General features: G+C 32.9%; 1 protein-coding gene across 7 annotated transcripts in view; it reads left to right on the top strand.

The window, feature by feature from the left end:
* Positions 1-21,130, top strand: part of CADM2 (cell adhesion molecule 2) — a gene marked incomplete at both ends in the record, with an annotated part of 1,063,002 nt that overhangs the window by 736,025 nt on the left and 305,847 nt on the right. For 5 of the 7 annotated variants that reach the window (XM_082625756.1, XM_082625757.1, XM_082625755.1 and 2 more), the window contains one exon: positions 17,597-17,623. The exons of the other annotated variants lie outside the window; for them this stretch is intronic. In XM_082625756.1, the coding sequence (XP_082481882.1) occupies positions 17,597-17,623 (27 nt within the window). The remainder of the gene's footprint in view (positions 1-17,596; positions 17,624-21,130) is intronic. 7 annotated transcript variants of the gene reach the window in all.

The following is a 21,130-nucleotide window of genomic DNA, read 5'->3' as shown; positions in this document are numbered from 1 at the left end:
ATTTCACTGGGGGAGGAGTATCTTACTCTTTTCTCCAGATGAGAGTTGGAGTAAGAGTGGGGAGTCAAGCAACTCTAAGTATGTCTAATACAAGATCTATTTACACAGCAATTATGTGATATATTTCCACTAGTCTTTTTTCTTTTGTATTTTAAAGTGAAGTAAAAATATACCTCAGTGGTAAAATATACCTTCTTACCTACTTTACAGTGGGGGGGGATTTTTTTCCTTACAAACCAAAATAACTTGGTATTATATAAATTGGAAAAGTGACTTAACCACTTTATATATATATATATATATATATATATATATATATATATATATATATATAGAGAGAGAGAGAGAGAGAGAGAGAGAGAGAGAGAGAGCAGTTAGGTGCGGTAAAATTATTTTGACTGTTCTCAAAGCAGATACAAGAATGGGGACATACAAAATAACATCATTGTGCAGTAAAAAAATGGACAAAGATCTCGTTGTTTTCATCTTTTGCTTCTTCAGAGTTAAGGGCCGTGCTTGATACATAGCAGGTATTCTATCCTTATTTATTTATTCAAAAACTGTCATGATTGCCTACTACACACTGAGTTCTATATGAGAAAATGGATTCCTAATAGTGAATAGAGCAAACCAAGCCGTCAGTAAAAGGACAGCAAAGACACAGATAATTTCTATATGAGGCCAAAAATGGCACAATAAAAATAGCAGTTTCTGTGCCATTAGTATTTGCCAGTCTCTGTTCTGAGTGCTTTATGGATAGATTCATTTATATTTTTATTATAGTTCTGCAAGTCATGTACTGTTACTCTCATCCCATATTAGAGTTGAAGAATTTGTGGCACAGAGAGATCAATATCATGCTCAAGTTCACGAGTAAGTGATGAGGCCAGTGCTCTAGACCAGGTGTTAAATGCTTCTAGTGAGTAGATATGTTACATGAACATGACAAGAGACACTGTATAGGCAATTTTAATAGAAAATTGATCATCTGGTAAACACCTATTCCTGAATTTCCATTTTTTCTATGATGATTCCTCGATTTATCTATTTATACAAGGAATCAGCTCCTGATCATAAGCTCTTTGGGGCCTTCATTATGTGTTCTCTTGAACCCCACATGGTGAGACATTTAACAAGACCTGTTCCACAGAACTCCATGCCCTTTGTGAGCTTGGCTCATTAAATATTTGTTCACAGTCTGAGAAGTCTGTGATTTAACCCCCAATCCTCATATTCAACAGGCCTAAAAAAAAAAAAAAAAATCTAGTTGGAATCTAATTTAACTCTGAAAAATGTATCCTACAGTTTCATATTCCCCTCACATTTTTTTTTTTTAAGATGTTGGGGGTAAGAGTTTAGTAATTTATTTATTTATTTTTGCTGTGTTGGGGCTTCGTTTCTGTGCGAGGGCTTTCTCTAATTGTGGTGAGCGGGGGCCACTCTTCATCGCGGTGCGCGTGCCTCTGACTATCACGGCCTCTCTTGTTGTGGAGCACAGGCTCCAGACGCGCAGGTTCAGTAGCTGTGGCTCACGGGCCCAGTTGCTCCACGGCATGTGGGATCCTCCCAGACCAGGGCTCAAACCCGTGTCCCTTGCGTTAGCAGGCAGATTCTCAACCACCATGGAAGTCCCCCCTCACATTTTATACTTGATTTATAGCGAACCCCTTCTCATTTATATAATTCACTCATTGTGGCATACAGTCTAGAAAAAGTATTCATAAAATTTGTATACTAACTGTTAGCGTGACCTCAGATTAATCTCTTTAAAAATGTTGCTTAAAACCACATTCACACAAATAAGTTCCTTTTATAGATTCTTTGTCTTTTTATTTTCCTTAGTAAATCTAATAATATGATTAGAGTTGCTCAGATAATCTTCCATCTCAAGGTTTTATTCATTTCTGATTCATTGTGTCTATTATTAAACCCAGCTGTTGATGTTTTTGAACAAACTGATTTCTGAATTAACTCTACATTGTGTTCTATAATAACCCCACTTCAGTATTATCATGAGTTGCTCCCAATTTACTTTTAGATAATTAAAGCCTCTCTTTATTCCTATCCAAGTTGCCTGTTTTATTTCCCAGAACACAAGGATGTGATTTCATTCATGTTGCTCTAGGGGTCTAAAGTTGATAATCATTTTTCTACATCTGCCCTCATCAGTGTCAGCTTGCAAAATATGCTGCTGTGTCCCCATCCCTTGGCTTCCTCTCATTAGCATTCACATTCCTACTGATATAGTGTGTTTTTCTGCCACAAGCCATTCCTTGTTGTTTTCCTATAAAGTCAGTACTTTAGCATCAGAATTGTCCTAATTTCCCTAGCATATTATATATTTTCCCTATATTGACTCGTTTATGTGGATTATTTACATATAACTGCATCTGCTTCAGAATTGATGACATCTATTACTGAAATATGAAAAAAAATATATGTTCTCAATATCTCAATAAGCAATTCATAAGTTGGTGTAGGAAAAGAAGAAAATCTAGGTCATCATAAAAAACTTTGCTTATATCCCTTTAATTTTCATGATGAAAACCTGAAACATTAAAATTTGGGTATTATTTGTTAGAACAAAGAAAAAGTGGTTTCAATAACTGTCATCACTAATATATTCTAGTGGCTATTTATATATAATATTTGAATGTATACTTATACAAGTGCAGGTATATTTTATATTCTATCTACTTTACAGGTTTCCTTGATATTTTATATACTTTATATTAATATTTAATTACTCTGATTCCTTACCACATATCAACCCCTAAAATGACAAAATGAAATAACAAAATTTTCAGAGAATTTGTGGAATTGCTAATATTCTGTAGTTATGATTTGGAACTGATGTTTTAAATGAAGCTTCCTAGATTTTATACATTAGTCTCATTTTCTTTGATCACCAAAATGCAAATTTCCTAGGAAGACTATGTTATTGTATAGTTTTATTGTAAAATAGGCATTGAGAAATACAGTTGATATTGTTAGGAAATTTCCATAAAGGTAAAATCATTATCCTTATTATATATATGTATTATTTTGTTATTTAATATCTTTCTTATTTGCCTTTTCTTGACCTGAAGAATAACATCTATACAAAAAAAAATTCATTTATCCAAAACACAGGAAGGCACATTTTGAGATTGTACAGATTAATTTAATGTTATGTAGTCATATAAAAACACTTCAGTTTTATCTCTTGGAGATATCTAAACCTCTCTACTTTCCCACCCCACGATTTTTATCAAGCCAAAATACAGATTCCCTTAGTTGAGCATTTTTAAAACAACTTATCAGTATAATTTGCCTTTTAAAGAATAAGATTTCCTTCACATTTATTTTAATCTCTCTAACAGCATGCACTTGAAAAGAATTAGAGTTAAAATATTAGTAATCCGGATACTCTTACTTTCTATACTCTCCACTGGTGTTCAATATATCATAAGTACTACCATAACCAGATGTGAAGGGTTTTTTGAAAGCTTTTCTATTTTACAAAAAAAGGATTTAGGAAAATACTTGCTTGCAAATTTAGGCCTCCTACCACTTGCTGGTAGGTGTATAAGATAGTTATAGTTATTTTTCTTCCTTTAGAATTTCAGAAATTTGATTCTAAGTCATTGAACAGAATTTGGGTGCCATTATCTGATGTCTAGAGATTTTTCTGTACAGTTCTTGAGGTGTCATATGTTTCCTATACTATAAGCATCTCAAATCTCTTTAGTACACAGTAAGGATGTAGATATAAAAATAACCTTTTACAGTCATCATGAAGACAGTTAAATATGAAAATACAATCTTACAATATTTTTCTTGATGTTATTGAGGGCATAGAAATGACAGCAGAAGATTGAATAGATAGACCTGCCCAAAATATACACAGGTTGCTAGTGAGGGAATTAAAAAAATAATAAGCTCAACAGTGTGGTACAGTTTACTTTATGGATTTCTATATTTTGTTTGGCTTTTTTTTGTTGTTGTTTTACAACAGCTCTCTCTAGCCTTGGATTCTAACCTTTTGCCTAATGCAATTATCAATTTTCATGTAAAAATCTCTCAGTAAATTTAACTCAGTGATATTTTCTATTAGTCAATGAGAACTAGAAAATTAGTTATAACATCTGTTCATAATCTTTAGTAAAAAATTAGCTCACCAAGGCCTTTAAAAAAGCATTACAATGTTTCCAAACATTTGATATTTTTCAACTCAATTTTGGCTTTTTAGTTTATAATCTTACCAGTGTTTCCAGTTCTTACTAAGAATTAAGTTGATGAGTTAAAGTCACTTGTTCTAAAATAAATGGCAATCAGTATACTCACCTGTTCCTAAACATAATTTTTATTTAAATTTTAAACAAAAAAGTTATTTTTGACAATCTCTTGGCATTCTAGAAGGTTACAGTGTTTTCTATCCTCTTCTGTAAATTCCAGTGAAAAATGTCAACTTTGAACCAGTGACACTATATTACACTGTTTGTGTGTTTTGTTGCTTTACATACAAGGTTTTCCTTACAGTTTATTTCTCCCTAAGAGGCGGCACTTTGTTAATATGGCTGTGTACAATTTTCTGACAAGTGCTGAACCTACGCTAACAAAAAATGGTTCTTATTTATGATATGTCAAATTACTGTTCCAAGAGTAGACCTTTTAGGTTGCATTCAGCCTTTAATTTGACTGAATTTAAATGACATAAAATGCCTTTTAGTTGGGCCTTGGCTGGCATATTATATATCTCATTTCACTGAAAAACATTCACATGCAAATATGGTTTGTTTGGAGTGAGGACAATTGTGACTATCATGACTGATGAAGGCTTTTGATCACAATTCTACAAACTGAAACCTTGAAAAAGAAGAGGCTATTTGGACTGGCATCTGCGATCCCATGGATTATTTAGTTCACATTATTCATAAATCTATTTGAAGAGGAGGTTTTATGAGGTTTTGGAGGAAGAGTTGTGTTGCCAGTGTCAATGTATGCTGTAACTGCCTGCATGCATATGAACACTTCCTCTAAATGTTAAGTGTTCTAGAACCTGTACAGTGTGTTACCTGAGTACTCTAGCTAAGTTAATCTCTTAGAAATGGAATCTGACGCCCAGCCCTTCCTTACTCCTTCCACCATTGGGTCTATTGGAAGGAAAGGAGCAGTGCACATACATGATGTGTAGAAGTGGGTAGGGCACATTAACAGAACACACAGTTTCCATTCCTGCTTCGTAGCAGAGCAAGCTAAAAACCCTCCTTCCACCAACACCGTGATTGTCCTTTCCTATATACTTTTGCACTGATGCAGCTGCCTGGAAAATCCTCTCTCCTCTCCTTTTTCAGGTTTCCAACCAGCTTTCCAACCAGCTGGTGAGTTGATTTTTCTATAACTTAATCCCACTACTAGTGGCATAGCCTAGTTTTATATTTACATTCCTCTCAATTACTTGTTTACATATTTGTTTCTTTTTCTACATGATAAGATCTCTGAGGACAGGGATCTTGTGTTAATCAAATTCTTTGTTTCAGAGCATTAGTATCCCTGTAATTTATAGGGCATGCTCAATAAGCAGATGCTAGACTATCTTGAATTACCCTCACACTGTATCTCTTAAATGGAACAATGCATATATCTTACTTATATTGCTCCAAGTTTTTATAAAGGACTATAACTTCAAAATTATTTTTAAATTTGAAATATTGAGGGAAGTTTAATATTGGTTACATTTTAAGCAAAACATCTTATTTAGGGATTTTCTATTGGCTTTCTGCTGGCACAGCGAAGTGACTCATGTTCAGACCTAGTTTTCAGAGAGTGAGTCGAAAGGCTCAGTTGTAATTTGCTCATGTGAATTTTTAAGTAATGCTTTAGAGTTTTAAAATTAATGAACTGTTGCAGTTTATGTTGCTGAATAGATGTCCCCTCTACTTAGAGTTCACAGTATTTGACAATCAATGCTGCAAAGAAGGTTAGACCACATAATCTTTAAAGGTAGCATCTAACTGAGATTGTCTGTGTCTCTGAAATCATCCCAGGTGGGAGTTTAGGCTTAACAGTAGATTCAAATGCAAACAACCTGAATAAATTTACTTACAGTTCGACTATTTTAAAATCCTGAGAACTGATTTTATTTTGTCTTCTTTCGAAAATATATTTTCCTATAAACTGTTGGGACTTCTCAATATGTTTATTAATGTGTACGTATAAAATTATTTCTGGAATTATGAAAAATAGCATCATGACAGGAATATTTCTTTCCTGGGTAGATGGATTATTGTTCCATAAATAAGAAGAATCAGTACATGGGTACTAAAAGTCAGGTTGTACAATGTAAGGGAAAAGTCCCTGTGCTGGGAATTGGAAGATTCAGAACCTTCTCGATTCCCCTCCTAAGTAGCTAGTTAGTACTGAGAAAATCTTGTACTGTCCCTCAGGCCTTAATTTCCACATCTACAATTTGGAATTAACAGTGTCTGACCTCAGAGTTTCTTTGTGAATCCTATGCAGTGATAGATATGGAAACTTTAAAAAAGCATTGTTACTTTAACTGTGAGATTTGCTAATATCAACCCTACAAAATTTAGGATAAAGTATTGTCTGTAAAGAAAGCTTTCTTGTTTTAAGAATTCATTTTCAATTTGATTTAATGAAGTTGTTGTTGTAGGTTTCTTATCTTTTCAAATTTACATTCTAGACCCAGTTGGTGTGTTTGAATATATCTTTCATTGAAGGAGATCACATAAGATATTAGTGCTGAAATTATTATCACTTTTTTTTTTCTTTTTTTTTTTTTTTTTGCGGTATGCGGGCCTCTCACTGTTGTGGCCTCTCCCGTTGCGGAGCACAGGCTCCGGACGCGCAGGCTCAGCGGCCATGGCTCACGGGCCCAGCCGCTCCGCGGCATATGGGATCCTCCCAGACCGGGGCACGAACCCGTATCCCCTGCATCGGCAGGCGGACTCTCAACCACTGCGCCACCAGGGAGGCCCTATTATCACTTTTTCATTGTGAATGTGGCTATTGTAGACTTCAAAGTAAAATGTACCAGCTTAAAAAAATAATGTTAATAACTATGATCTTCTTTAACAGTTAGGTATTTATTAAAATATAAACTGTTTCATATCATTATGATTATCTTACAGATACATATTTAAACTAGCAGTATTTGATATGTAAAATGAACATATTATTCACCAACTGAACATTATCTTACAATCCCAAACTAGCAGCTAACTTACCTGTAGCACGGTATGACATAATCTACCCACTTGCTCTCAGTAGCAATCTGAGGTAGGTACTGGGAAAATCAGGATACAGAACATATTCCTGTGTACTTGTCTTCCTCAAAATGTATTTTGTCTCTCTCTTCAGGGACAAGGCTCACTTCAAAGGGCAGTGTTTGGGCTATTATTTTAAACTGCCTGAATCTAACATAAATATAAAATAATAATAGTTTTCTTAAGTGGATCTTGAAATCTAGATCATTATTTTGTATTTTTCATCTAGCCTTTTTCATCTAGCCTTTCTCCTAACATTTTGCACTAATCTAGAGATGACCGTTCATGACATTCTAAGATATCTGTAACCTGATTTGCTTTTATATGTGAAATACAAAGTGGCTTGTTTAGTACATTGTAATTATATATATATAGATAGATAGATAGATAGATAGATAGATTTTTTTGTGTTTTTTTTTTTTGTTTGTTTGTTTTGGTTTGGTTTTTTGCCGTACGTGGGCCTCTCACTGTTGTGGCCTCTGCCGTTGCAGAGCACAGGCTCCGGACGCGCAGGCTCAGCGGCCATGGCTCACGGGCCCAGCCGCTCCGCGGCATGTGGGATCTTCCTGTACTGGGGCACGAACCCGTGTCCCCTGCATCAGCAGGCGGACTCTCAACCACTGCGCCACCAGGGAAGCCCCTGTAATTATATATTTTGTAATTACAAGGATTTTCATCTCTATGCAATCCCCTCTGCCATTTTGCCATCATATTTTAATAACACACTGTTAGAAGTAACTTTGTCCCAAGATACTCCTTTGGTCAGAGTTAATTATAAACTAAATAAAGTTTACCCAAACGGTCGTGCAGAAGATGGTACAAGGTACACCAACTAGATTTTCTGAAATTGAACACCTAAGACCATTTTTCCATTTTATCTCCATATGACCCAATTAATATTAGCTATTGGCATTTACCAATTGAGGTAAACTGTGTTTGGAAGATTCCTCACTCCAAATATTGAAATAATGATAGTTGTAATACTCCATTCAGAGAATATTTGACACAGATGAAAACATGTATAGTCCAGATCATATCAGCCTTTTTTGCAATTACTATTCATGTTTATTAAGACTGTATTTGACACACAAATTCGGGTCATGTTGTTTTTTTTTACTTCATTTATGTAATAATTTCAAAATAACTTTTAAAATACATTTTTAAAAGTATCTAAAATTCCTGAAATGGTCCAGATTAAGGTACATTTCCTTTTCTTTTTTTGTGTGTCTTAAAATAAAGTTGTGAGATCCTCATCATATCTCTGAGAAATGTCATCTATGTTGGTCTTATTCTGGTGGATTTCAAACTAAGATATGGTCAAAGTGGATCTTCAGTTGCTCAACAGTTGTTGTTATGCCTTAAATAAAATGTTAATCATATCTTTCAAACCATACTCTAAAATTCATGTTATGGTTAGTATTACTATATCAATCAAAGTAGAATAATAGTATATATTGATCCATCTATTGATCAAGAGAGTAACATAGCACCTAATGAAATTTTCCTGCAAAATAAATTATACAGGGCTTCCCTGGTGGGGTAGTGGTTAAGAATCCGCCTGCCAATGCAGGGGACATGGGTTCGATCCCTGGTCTGGGAAGATCCCACATGCCGCGGAGCAACAAAGCCCGTGCGCCACAACTACTGAGCCTGCGCTCTAGAGCCCGCGAGCCACAACTACTGAAGCCCAAGCGCCTAGAGCCCGTGCTCTGCAACAAGAGGCCACCACAATGAGAAGCCCACGCACCACAATGAAGAGTAGCCCCTGCTCTCCACAACTAGAGAAAACCTGTGCGCAGCAACAAAGACCCAACACACCCCAAAATAAATAAATTTATTAAAAAAATATATATATATATACAGAAAGTACTGACTATATCAATATAAAATAAAAGTGTTAAAAGGCAAAAGCAGAGAAACATAGGAAGAGAAGATGCCATTGAGGTTCTCCATAATACACACAGGAACCAAATATCAACATCCCAGTCTTACCTACCTATTCACTATTGAGTCAGTAATGAAAGTTCTCCTCTCACTCATTATGACTGTAAGTAAATTAACATCTATGTGTCAGAAAGTCTTAATTGCATAATATTATAGTAAAAACTACCAGAGATCATATCTGAAGAATTTGAAACTGACATGTCTAAATGATCACATTCCCTGCACTTGGTTTATAGATGTGTTGTACTAGAAATAGGCATCTAAGTGCTCCTTAAAATTAACATGCCTTAAATATGAATGTATGTTAAGTGTGTGTATTCTGGGTCTGAACTCTTTTAGTGTGGATGACTTAATTTTAGGCAATCATGACCCTTCCTGATGTATGAGTCAGGATGAGATCAGAGAAGCAGCAATGTCTGATGGACAACATTCTGGGGGTCACCTTTCACCTTGCTTGAGCTCCTCACTGGGATGATTCACTAGAGAGCAAAACCAAGTATTTCTTGATCATACTCTTATGTATGGAGAAGCTTGACTTTGCCGGCCCACTGAAATGATTGCCTTTGGATCCCTTGAAAATTGAACAAGTTACCTGCTCTACACTGAAGCAGATTAGATAGATTCCCTTAAGTTATTCCTAACCACATTCTCTATTTTCACAGCTTTTCCAGAATTAACCCATTATCTGGTAATTAGGAGTTAGGATACACTGAGTTCATGTTTACTTCATAAGTATTTACTTGAATGCTGTAGGCCAAATCAGCACATGGTGCTGAGTTTCACATCTCTAGTTATACATCTTCTCAAAAAAATCTCATGAAAACATTTGATTATTTCTGTCAATTTTTTTTTTCTGTTTCTGCCCCTTGACCCATTTCCTGCCACTACCCTCCTTAAGCCCAAGCTGTAAACTCTTGGGGTCCATGTAAATTCCAGGTGGTATGAATTCTCTTCCTTTACATCAGTGAGTCCCAGTCATCTATTATAATGATTGCAAAAGTGTTATCAGTCAATAAATGTGTTTACTAGGTGCTACTATGGTTGTAAACTGTTATGTATGCATATGATTATACAAAGTGATTACATAATATTGTATTCTGTGTACATATACATACATACACACACATATATATATACATACACATATATATATGCATGCATACACACACACACGGAGAGAATGTTTGTGTCCTACTGATTTTCTCAGGTCACCATCTGCCTTAGAATGTGAACTCTTATTGGTAGATACCATACCATTATTGGTTCTACATGACAATTGGAAAACTTTGATGGCTCAGAAAGTTTTCAACAGGCATATACAGTTGCTTTACTATTTTATTACCATTACTATTTATAGACATAGGAGTATCATTTACTTAGCATATGTTTAAACTAGTAAAATGGAATATATTTTTAAATAAATTATTGAGTATAGAATTTCTAATTAATATAATAACTTAATAGAAAAACTGAAAATATATCTACAACATCTAGAAAATAGGAAATATGACCAATCTCACTGACATTATAATTTGGTTTTCTTAGTTTCTGTTCATAAAACATTTCTCAAGTCTAATAGTTTTATGTAATTAACAACAATCTAAGGTATATATATTAAATTTATCCATCCAAATTAGCAAATGAGAATCTGGGGAATAATAGAAGACTAATATCCATTGCTATATTTTATTCCAATTATAGATTTAGGATATTTCTTAGATAGCTTCCTGGTTTAGTAACACAAACATAAATGTAACTTCAAACGATGCCAGTATACTTTATTTACTGAGAACCTTTTATTCTGGTACTGTCTCTAAACTTTCATAATAATATATGATGGATACATCTAAGGGTTTGCATTTATTTTATAGTCTCTTCTAGAGGCATGAGTTTGAGTCCAATTTTTTTTTACAAAGTCTTGAAAACTCCCTATATTTATCAGTGTAAAAGTCATAAGCCTTACAGGGCAGTATGGAATACAGCAGAAGAAAAAGAAATTTATAAATTGGTAGTGAGTCATGAAGTTTGAAAAGATTCTTGACAGCAAAAGAAATATAGAATAAAGTAGTGTAAATATTTTACATGTAAGCTATCAGTGCTAGAAGCATAAAAACAGTGGAGAGAAAAATTCTTAATACAAAATAACAGTTATTTTGATACATATAATTAATTCTGTCTGTATAGAGTGAGGAAACATGGGAAAGAAATAATTATATAGATTACTTAATTCTCAAAATACAGTTGAATGAAGTAGTTAGAAGCTTAAAATAAACTTCTGTTTCATTTCTGCAGAAGCAGAATGGTTATTTCATAGAGGAAATTACTATGTTCCACATTTTAGAGACTAAATTTCATAAACCGAAATTATTTCAATGGTGCTTGTTTGCCTTGCACATACAAATAAAAATTTACTCACATAAGATAATCTCCTTCAATACAAACACCAATATATAAATGTGCTGTTTTATTCACTGTTACATGTAATCATATTATAGGAACACTGATGTCAAGAAATAAACCTAGATACTTGAATAATTTTAAATATTTTTTTATTGTCAGAAATTTCAACCATCTATAAAAATAGAAAATATTATAAACAACGTGCATTTCAAGATTATTTTAAAAGGAATTGCAGGAAACTGGTCATTTTTCATATTTAGTTTTGTGAAAAGATAATGACTTAAAATATATTTACATTAAAAAATATATATATGTATATATATTTACAATACTATTATTCCACCTAAGTACTAACAACAATTCTTTAATATTGTGAAATATCCAGGGCTCAAATCAGGATCCAAAGTAGTCTGCACATGCCATTTGTTTGATATATCTCTTAGGTTCCCCCTTCAATTGGTACTTTTTATTCCTGATATCTATTTGCTAAAGGAACCAAATACCAAAATTCCTTGTGTGTGGTTTCCTATATTCAAGGTTAGACTAATTGCATTGACAATGCATTTTTTTTTTTGTTCCCTGTGTATACTGGACATTGGAAGTTCAATGGAGAGGCACAATTCTATCCAGATTTGATTATATTGCAGAAATACTTAAATGGTATTGTGTCCTTCCAGGAGAAGGTATGTAATTCCTGGAATTATCCCTTTTAATGATGTTAGCATTATGTATATACGTAGGCAGCTACGTATAAGAACTTATTAAAGATTGTGGAACAGTGGTTTTTGAGTTCTATTATTTCCTCTTTATTTATTGGCTGGGGTATTTGTATTGGGAGAAATTTCCACTCATCAACTATTTGGTTACTCTTGGGTATATCTCTTTTAGCAAACATTTCTTTCTCAAGCATCATTTTTACACATTTTTCCTAGTGTGAAATTTGTGTGGTTATTAAGAAAGAAGAACTTGTGAAAGAAATTAAAGTCACGCTTTTTCAAGTTTTCAATTCTAACGAGCCTTAGAAGAAAATTCTCATGTTTAGATGATGTTAGTTGATAGCTAAGAAAGATGTTATTTTAAATAAAACTCATGTGATTAGTGAAAGAATGTTATTAACTTTGTACTGGATAGTTGGGGAAGAAAGGAGGAAATGTAGGTGGTTATCTAGCCCTGAAATGCAATTATTTTAATTTCCATATCTTGAAAAGACTGTAATACCGTGGTAAGTATCTGATAAATTAGATGTAGTAGTACTTCTTTTTAAAATCAGTGTGATTTCCTCCTTTGTAAAAAGGAATAAAACTCTCCTGATATTAATTAGCACTACATTGTTATACTGTATCTAATGATTGCGTTTTGATATAGTGGATTTTAAAATATACATGTTCAGCATGGTGTTTTGGTTGTAATTTTGCTACCAAATAGCTTTGTAACCTAGAAAAAGTCACTTATCATCTCTGGTTCCCAGTTTTGCAATATTTTGGATCTCTTAGTTTCCACTGTATTTCTTCTAGGAAGTAGTGGCAATATATTCTCTCTTATTATTATAATTTGCACATGTCTATGAGTAACTTTCATATTTAAAAAAAATTTATTGTGCAGTGTCTATCAATGTCAATGGGTTTGTTTTGTTTTGTTTCATTATAGATTAAATTTGGGGCAGGAGGAACACAAAATATATCTGAGTATGAAGTTGCAGATGTCAGGAACTTCTGTCTCCTTGGAATGTCAGTACTTGCTAAGTTTATTGCTTCTCTATTAAGAAATGACAGTCCCTTATCTATAAATTTGTTTACGGGAGGAAGAGTAAACAACACTAGGCTAAAATACCAAAGTATTTCAAAAAAAGGCTACATAATATTAAAATAAAAAGATCCACAATACTTTAGTATTAGCTTTCTGTGAATAAATTCCAGTAATGTCTTTGGTATTTCCAAAATGTTTTATTGCTAAATATCTTTTCAGCAAGCACTTCTAAAGGCAACTACAAATCCAGTATGTTCTACATTATCCATACATTGCAAATACTAATAAAACATTTCACCATTTTGTTATGACATAAATCTTAAATTTAGGAGTAGAAATTAAAAGAACAGGGAAAATGTGGCTAGGTCATACAAATTATGAGGTAGGTAAAATTTATCTAATCTCCTCTGAGAATGCCCTCATGCCCTACTTATAGTCCCTGTACTTCATTTTGAGAAACACTGTTTTAGATTCACCAGTTCTTTGCAGAATTATTAATGATACCTTTCAAATATACAGACACTTTAATAATTCAATGAACTAATTAACTAATTGGTGACATAATCAATTAATTATATTTTTACTTTTTAATCATCTGTATTGGAGTTTTCAGAGATAAACCTCATTAATATAATGCTTAACATTCACTAACTATTTAGCATTCATATGTAAATTGCTCTGGTATTTCTGTTATTATTCACATGATTTTTCTTCAAAACTTACATACATAAATTTTCACATTATTAATATCAGAATTATTAGCAGTTACAAATTTAATATTATAACTGATCATCTCTGGAAAAAAGTGTGAACAACTATAATGTTATAGTTATAACTTGCTGCCTTTATTATAAAGGTGAAGAAATGTTAATGTCATATCTAAAACTTTTCTCAGGTCAAAGTACCTTTACTTCCTTTCTTTTCATTTTAACTATGAACCGCTAAAATTGTATTTTTAAGATAATTTTCAGTCACTTTTGGGTGGTATGCAGTGTGCACTTTACAATTGACTTATAATTGGACTGTGCTGACAATGGAAAATCTTACAAGTATTGAACATGACATTTATGACAGTATTGCTGTCATCTTGGCTTCTTTTATGGAATATGCAGAGAATTATAATTGGGCTAACAAGCCTGGTAGCCTGGCTGCTTTCCAATTATATTAACCAGCCTAGTCTAGTATTAGCTGCCTGAACACACACAGAAACAGACATAGAGCTTTTGTTTTCCCTTCTAGTTTATTTTGGTATCTACCCAATAATCTAAGTAAAATCATCTACCATCATGTAATGTTTGAGAACTTTCAATAATTCATCTCCATCCCACTGAGAAATGTAAAGATTGCCTTCTTTATTTTATTTCACTAATTTTTAATAAAAAAGATGAATTTTTGTAAAGGATTACTTGTATCTGTTAACACATTTGATACTATTGTCTTAAAAATTTCTAAAGCTTTTGGCAATTTTTCTTTGAATTTGTGCTAAAAATGTTAAGTTATAAGTTTGAATTTTAAGTAAAATTTCTTTTCATGTGAACAATTTAATATGATACATTGAAATATTTTCTTTGAAATTGAGTGAAATAATATTTTTGCATAATCTAAAAATAAGTCAGCTTTGTGTAGTCTTAAAAACAACACAAAAGATGAAAATAATTCCTAATGATTAGAATTCTGAAATCTACTAAAATTCTACCAAGGAATTAAAAACTGAATTTTTAACTGAAAAACAAATATTAAGAAAAGTTAAATGAAACAGCTTGTGGTTTAAAAGATCCAAGGAGGTTGCAATATAGCAGTCATCTGGAGCACTAGATTCTGTACATCTGTTTCTCTCCTTTTTTTTCTTTTTGCTGGTTTTCTCTTATTTTAGAGCATTTAATATACTTGCATATTTTTATCCAAGCTTTCTCAACACTCCCATTAGCAATATCTAAGGTCTTCATCTTTGTCAGTGGTTTTCTGGATAGAAATATGAAAAAAAACCCTGAGAATCTGCCCATCAGAAACAAAACACCAGTTCGGTATAAAAGGGATATGACACAGGATGTGTATTGCAGCATTGTTAATAGCAGTAAAAAAACCCAACCAAACAAGAAAACAAACCTAAAAGCAGCCTGATTTTCTATCAATAGGGAAATAGTCCCATACTTCATACACACTATAGAAAAATATACAGCTATTAAAATTAGTGAGTTAGAACTCGATGTATTAACCTGGAAAATGAGGGAAAAGCAGACTGCAAAGAACTGTGTATAGTATGATCCTGTTTATGGAAACAAAATACACAAAGTATATGTTATTGTTTTTTATAAGAATAGCAAAATATATTTTTGTAACATTAGCAAACTGTTAATATTGATTATTTCAGTAGCAGCCTTTGGAGAAGGATGAACTATTGTTTTTGTTTGTTTGTTTGTTTTGTTTGTTTTATCTATGTCACCTCTTATTTTTTGGCATTTGTCAATTTGTAATAACAATAAGCAAAAAATTGAAGTATTTAATTCATTAAGTAGGAGCAAAATTTCCTGGTAAAATGAGTTTTAAAGTTTAAGTTTTAATATTAAATATTTTAGGGACTCTAATGGGTGACAAATTTTGCCATGAACTGTTATATCACAGTAACAATATCACAAAAACATCTGGTAGTTTAATTTTAGGTCTTTGCTTTTTAAAAGAAAGTTAGTTTACATTATATTCATAACAGTATTGTGAACATTCTCCCTCTCCAACCACTTACCTTCATTTTAAAGCTGTGGAATAAACAGAGTTTGAATGGGTTTTTGTAAGGATTTAAGCAAGGTTTCTTGAAATAATTTTGCTTTTACTTAATAAGTTTTTATTTGAAAAAAAATTATTATTTAAAAGATATGATGTACATTTTTTATGAGCTAGCAGAAGATAAATAAAAGATAGTGCTTGTGATTGTGGATAAAAATGAAATTCTGTATGAGTAGTCTGGCATGTATCTAGACTTGCTAGAAATTTTTCTTTAGCTCTAAATAACTTGAAAGAAGAAAGTGTAAATTAAAAGTTTCCATTTTCAGTTCATAAGCACTCAGTCTAAAATCTAAATTAAACTTCACTGGGTTCAGTATGCAGGCTAGAGACTGCCTATTTCCCAGTTAGGGGATGGAGCTCTTCATCTTTGACATCACTTAGAGAATGAAAAAGCACACCTTCCTCTGTCAATCTTCCTTTTTAAATATTTAAATCAAAATAGAACATATTACTTCAAAATGTTTGGGGTATCTAATTATGCATTTTGTCTAGAAGTTTTCCTTTGAGTAAAGAATTCTCCTGTCAGGACTGTTCTAATTTCCTCATTCAGTTTACTTCTGACCCAAAGTGTTTACCAATAGATATAATAAACTTAAATTTCTACTTCTTAATGAAAGTAATGTCATTTAAAGTAGTGGATTTTTCTAGTTTCATAGCTATGTGATCAACCAAGTACCAAATAGCTGAAGTTTAATGAATCATGCAATTTTGATTTGGCTTTATAGACCTGATATTCGCAATCCAGTTGGTGACTCGGTGCCATAAATCCCAATAGTGTAAGGTAGTATCTTAGAGCACAGATTTTAGGTTCAGACACACCTAGGATCAAATCCCAAATTTTCTTATTTCCAGCTGTCCCATAGTCAGCAAGTAATGTAACTTTTCTAAGTTCCAGTTTTCACATCTGTGAGGCAATGATAACAAAACTTACTTCTTGAGGTGGTTAAGTGGAAGATGTATGGAAAGTACTCAACTCTCTCTGGCATTTAAGTGAGCACTCAGTAAATGCAAGTGAACGGCCCTTGTGATTTATCCAAACATTATGGATTACATTTTAATTGTTAAATAAAATGAAATATATTTAAACTATATATTAGTATTTTTAATTGAATTATTAACTAAAGTTTAGAGTTAAAAAAGACAAAGAGAAAGAAAGATACACAGTTCTTAAAAATAATTTTGTGCCTTGTGGTGTTTGGCATTTGCACTCTGTGGCTCCTATCTGTTTTACTCTTTCTTTTTCAAAGACTTTAATCATATACTAACAAAATATAACCAATTGTCATTTACTTTGTTACAAGTCCTATTCATCTAAGGTGCATTGATGGTGTAATCATAAACGTATCATTTTAGACTTTAACTAATAGTGATAACATATCTCTTTTACTTATTAGAGACTCTGCCTCATAATCTAATATGTTTGTTCTCTTCTTCTTGTGCAATCTTGGTACCAGCGGCTGCTTCAAAGAATAAAGTTAAAGGTGAGCTATTGTCCATTCTGCATGATTTACCATGATTGTTTTCTGCTTAGTCTTGTGCGTCCCCTTAAAAGATAGAGCTAGTTCTGTTCGTGATAATACCAGTTCAGTGTGTAGATATTAGTTGTAAATTTCTACAAATACAAATATATATCATTTTAATTATTCAGTTTCTGATATATCTCTGTGTTTCCTTGATTATTTGTGAGTGTATTTTCTTGTTTTATTTCCCACTTTATTCCAAGTGGAATAAGGTGCTTTTATGCCTAACATTTTGCCTGTTGACCTTAGTTTCCTTGATAAAATTGTGAACTGGAAAAAAATACAGCATAAAATAAAGCTGATGGAAAGTCTCAAAATTGAACATGCCTTCATAGAATTATGTGAAAAGAAAATTTTATCCTTTATTAAACTCCAGTTTCTATTTATGGCTTTTTTTTTTAATCCATTTCCTAGTTGTATTAAGTTTCATTTGCTAGAATCCTGAAAATACATTTTCATGAGAGAGGATGTGCTTGTCTAATGCCAGAATGTCTCCCTGAAAGAAAAAGACTTTTGAGTTGATGTGTCAAAGTCTTTATGGTTTTTAAAAGAATTCAAACGTGTGTGTGTGTGTGTGTGTGTGTGTATGATGTGTATATATATATGATATCTATGATAGTGTCATAGGTTTATAGTTTATGTGTTTGAATTTCATGTTCTCTAGAACAATCTATATATTTTTAAATGTTTTCTCCTTATATAGCAAATATATATATACATATTTTTCTCTTTCATTTATTTTTATACAGCAACACTGTAATAACCTTATTGGTCATATATCTGTTATCTTCAGTTTCCTCATCTACAGAGTGTGAAAAACAATAAATAATTCAAAAGGTTGTTGTGAGGGTTAAGTAAAATATGTAAAACAACAAGTAAACTTCCTGCCCTGCCTAATATCTTCATCTGTGTGCTCAGGAGAAATAACCAGGTGGTTTTGTCTTTCTCCATTTCTCATATTCAGTTCTACCACAAGGCCACCCTTCTCTGTTATTCCATCCCCTCCAGCCCTGCCCTCCCCCAGGCTGTAGTTTTACAGCTAGTTTTAACACTATACATAGATTTATGTTTGGAGTGTTAACTGATCCCTGTTTATAAGGCTAAACATTTAATGTGCAACTACTATTTTCCGAGGAACATATTTGTTTTATAAAACACTAAAAATATAAAAGATGAGATGGCAAATTTCTTGTTACCCTTTGTTTAATCCTCCACACTTAGCCTAGTCTCTTTTTCAATAAATGTGCTAGAATTAGCCAATTTTTGCCAATTTTTGACAGTAACTTTCTGTCTGTGGCCAAAAGAAATACACTCATGAAACAATTAAGAAATTACTTGACAATGAGTATATATTTATGAAATATATTTACATAATAAAAGATTAAGATGTACAGTTTTAAGAATGAAGAATTAAGAACAGTGTACAATATAATGTGTTAATTGTGGGATATAGAACTTGAGTGTAAAGGGAGGTAGCAAGATTTACATACTGAGGTTGGAGTCCTTGTTTTCAGAGAATGCTTTATGTGGCAGGTGGGGCTTGAACTGATTGTTGAAGGATGGGTAGTGTATATAGAAAAAAGTAGTACATAGAAAAAGGAATTTGAAAGCATAAGTAAAGGTATAGAAGCAGGAATGAATATAGTTTATTTCATATAGTGAGGGCACCTTTTAAAAGAAGAAGACCTGTGTTTTATGAGAGTGGAGGAAGTTAAATTTGATGATGGAGTGATCATGAGTCATTACTGCATTCGATTACATAAAACCTCTCATAATAATCACATCTGTGTTCACTTTATAATTCTTGAAAACGATGGACAATAATTCAAATTACAATATACAGGTTACAAAGTATTAGTACAGGAAACCAATTCACCACTGAAGGATTATAGCCATACATTATATTATAGGTGTCTGCAAAATCACATCAGGACTCAAGCTGACTAGGATTTTGCAATACAAGCATGTTTATGTGTCCGATTTAGGATGCCCACGTTGCCATCCCTGTTGTTCCACAACTATCCATTTTATTTGAATCTCTTTTTTTTCACTTGTGTACAAGCCTGCAGGGGGCTTTAGGACACAGTTCACCCTATGCCTGTAATTTTGCATCTACAAGGTGTTATAGAGACAAGAAATGACACTTTCTAAAATCAGCTATGCCTCAAGTAGAAATTGAAATTTTATTTCTAATGACTGAGACAGATGTATATTATGTAGACAATAGAGAGAAGTACCCAATACTTTTATTGTCCAATTTCTATGTCAAGGCAAATGGTCTTCAAACAGGAAAAAAACAAAAATAAATGGGAAAAAAATGTGGGTAAGAGGAAAATAAAACCCAAGATAATATAAGAACAGATTGCTTAAAAATACTAAATTTCTACTGGCCCAAATAAAGTACATCCCAGGGAACCTGGGGAAGTTTTGTAGAGGATAACAGCTCATTCATTTATGTTTATGGAATCATGCAAATGGCAAATGTAGGGAGCTTCTGCAATATTGGAGAGAGATATGTGCTGCGATATTTGTTAAGGAGAAAGGATTACATTCGAGAAACCATAGACTGGTAAATTTGACATTACCTTCCCAGTAAAATTATTAAACTCTTAAACAATTTGTGAGTGCTTAGATTAAAAGTATTCTCTAGGAGTTAGTTAGCAGTTACTAGTAATGGCATAGAAAATTACCCTAATTTTCTCCCTCTCTTTTTTTTGAAATATTGATTATTACACCAGTGTCCAAGGGCAATATATAAACATGTACTATTTGAATTTCATCAAATCATGTATTAACTCATTCCTTATTTTGTAGAAACTGTCCTTCTGAAGTTTGCCAATTATTCTTCAGTGGTCAAATCAAATGGTGGTTCCCCAATCCTCAAATTACTTGTTTTTCTGCTGAATATAATGTTTCTTTTGATTTTCCACTTCCCTTGTTTCAGTGTCTCTGTTACAGGTTTCATTTTCTTTTAACTCCTCTTTGCCTCTTTCTTTCCCTCTCCTCTCCTATCTTGTTCTGGAATATAGGTTTCATTCAGGTTAATCTTTGATCCCTAAAGAGATCACTTCTCACAGTGTTGCAGCCCTCCACTTCCTTTTTTGAGAGATGACCTTCACTTCCTACAAAATTTTAAAAGCAGCCATTTTGTGCATTATTGAGTACCCACAATGAACCTCCCTCACCGTTACTGAATGTTAAGAGAAAGACAAATGATTTGATCAAATTCGTCCCCTAGAAACTTAAAACTGAGAAGAGAGAAAGGAGCAACAGGAAGGAGGAGAGATAGGAAATAAATTTCGTTACACTTTGTGGCTGTAAATTTCATATGTAGACTGAGTAGGAAGATGAATTAAGACTGAGAAATAAGAGAAGAATGAGCAGGAATGTAAAAGAGTAAGAGGATAAGAGAGTGCCCTCATGGTGCTTAAGTCCCTTGTTCTAATAGAAGGTTCTCTTATATCCTTG

Source organism: Mesoplodon mirus (genome assembly GCF_964341445.2).
Source record: "Mesoplodon mirus genome assembly, chromosome: 6".
Taxonomy (NCBI): domain Eukaryota; kingdom Metazoa; phylum Chordata; class Mammalia; order Artiodactyla; family Ziphiidae; genus Mesoplodon; species Mesoplodon mirus.
This window is presented reverse-complemented; position numbering and strand designations above follow the sequence as displayed.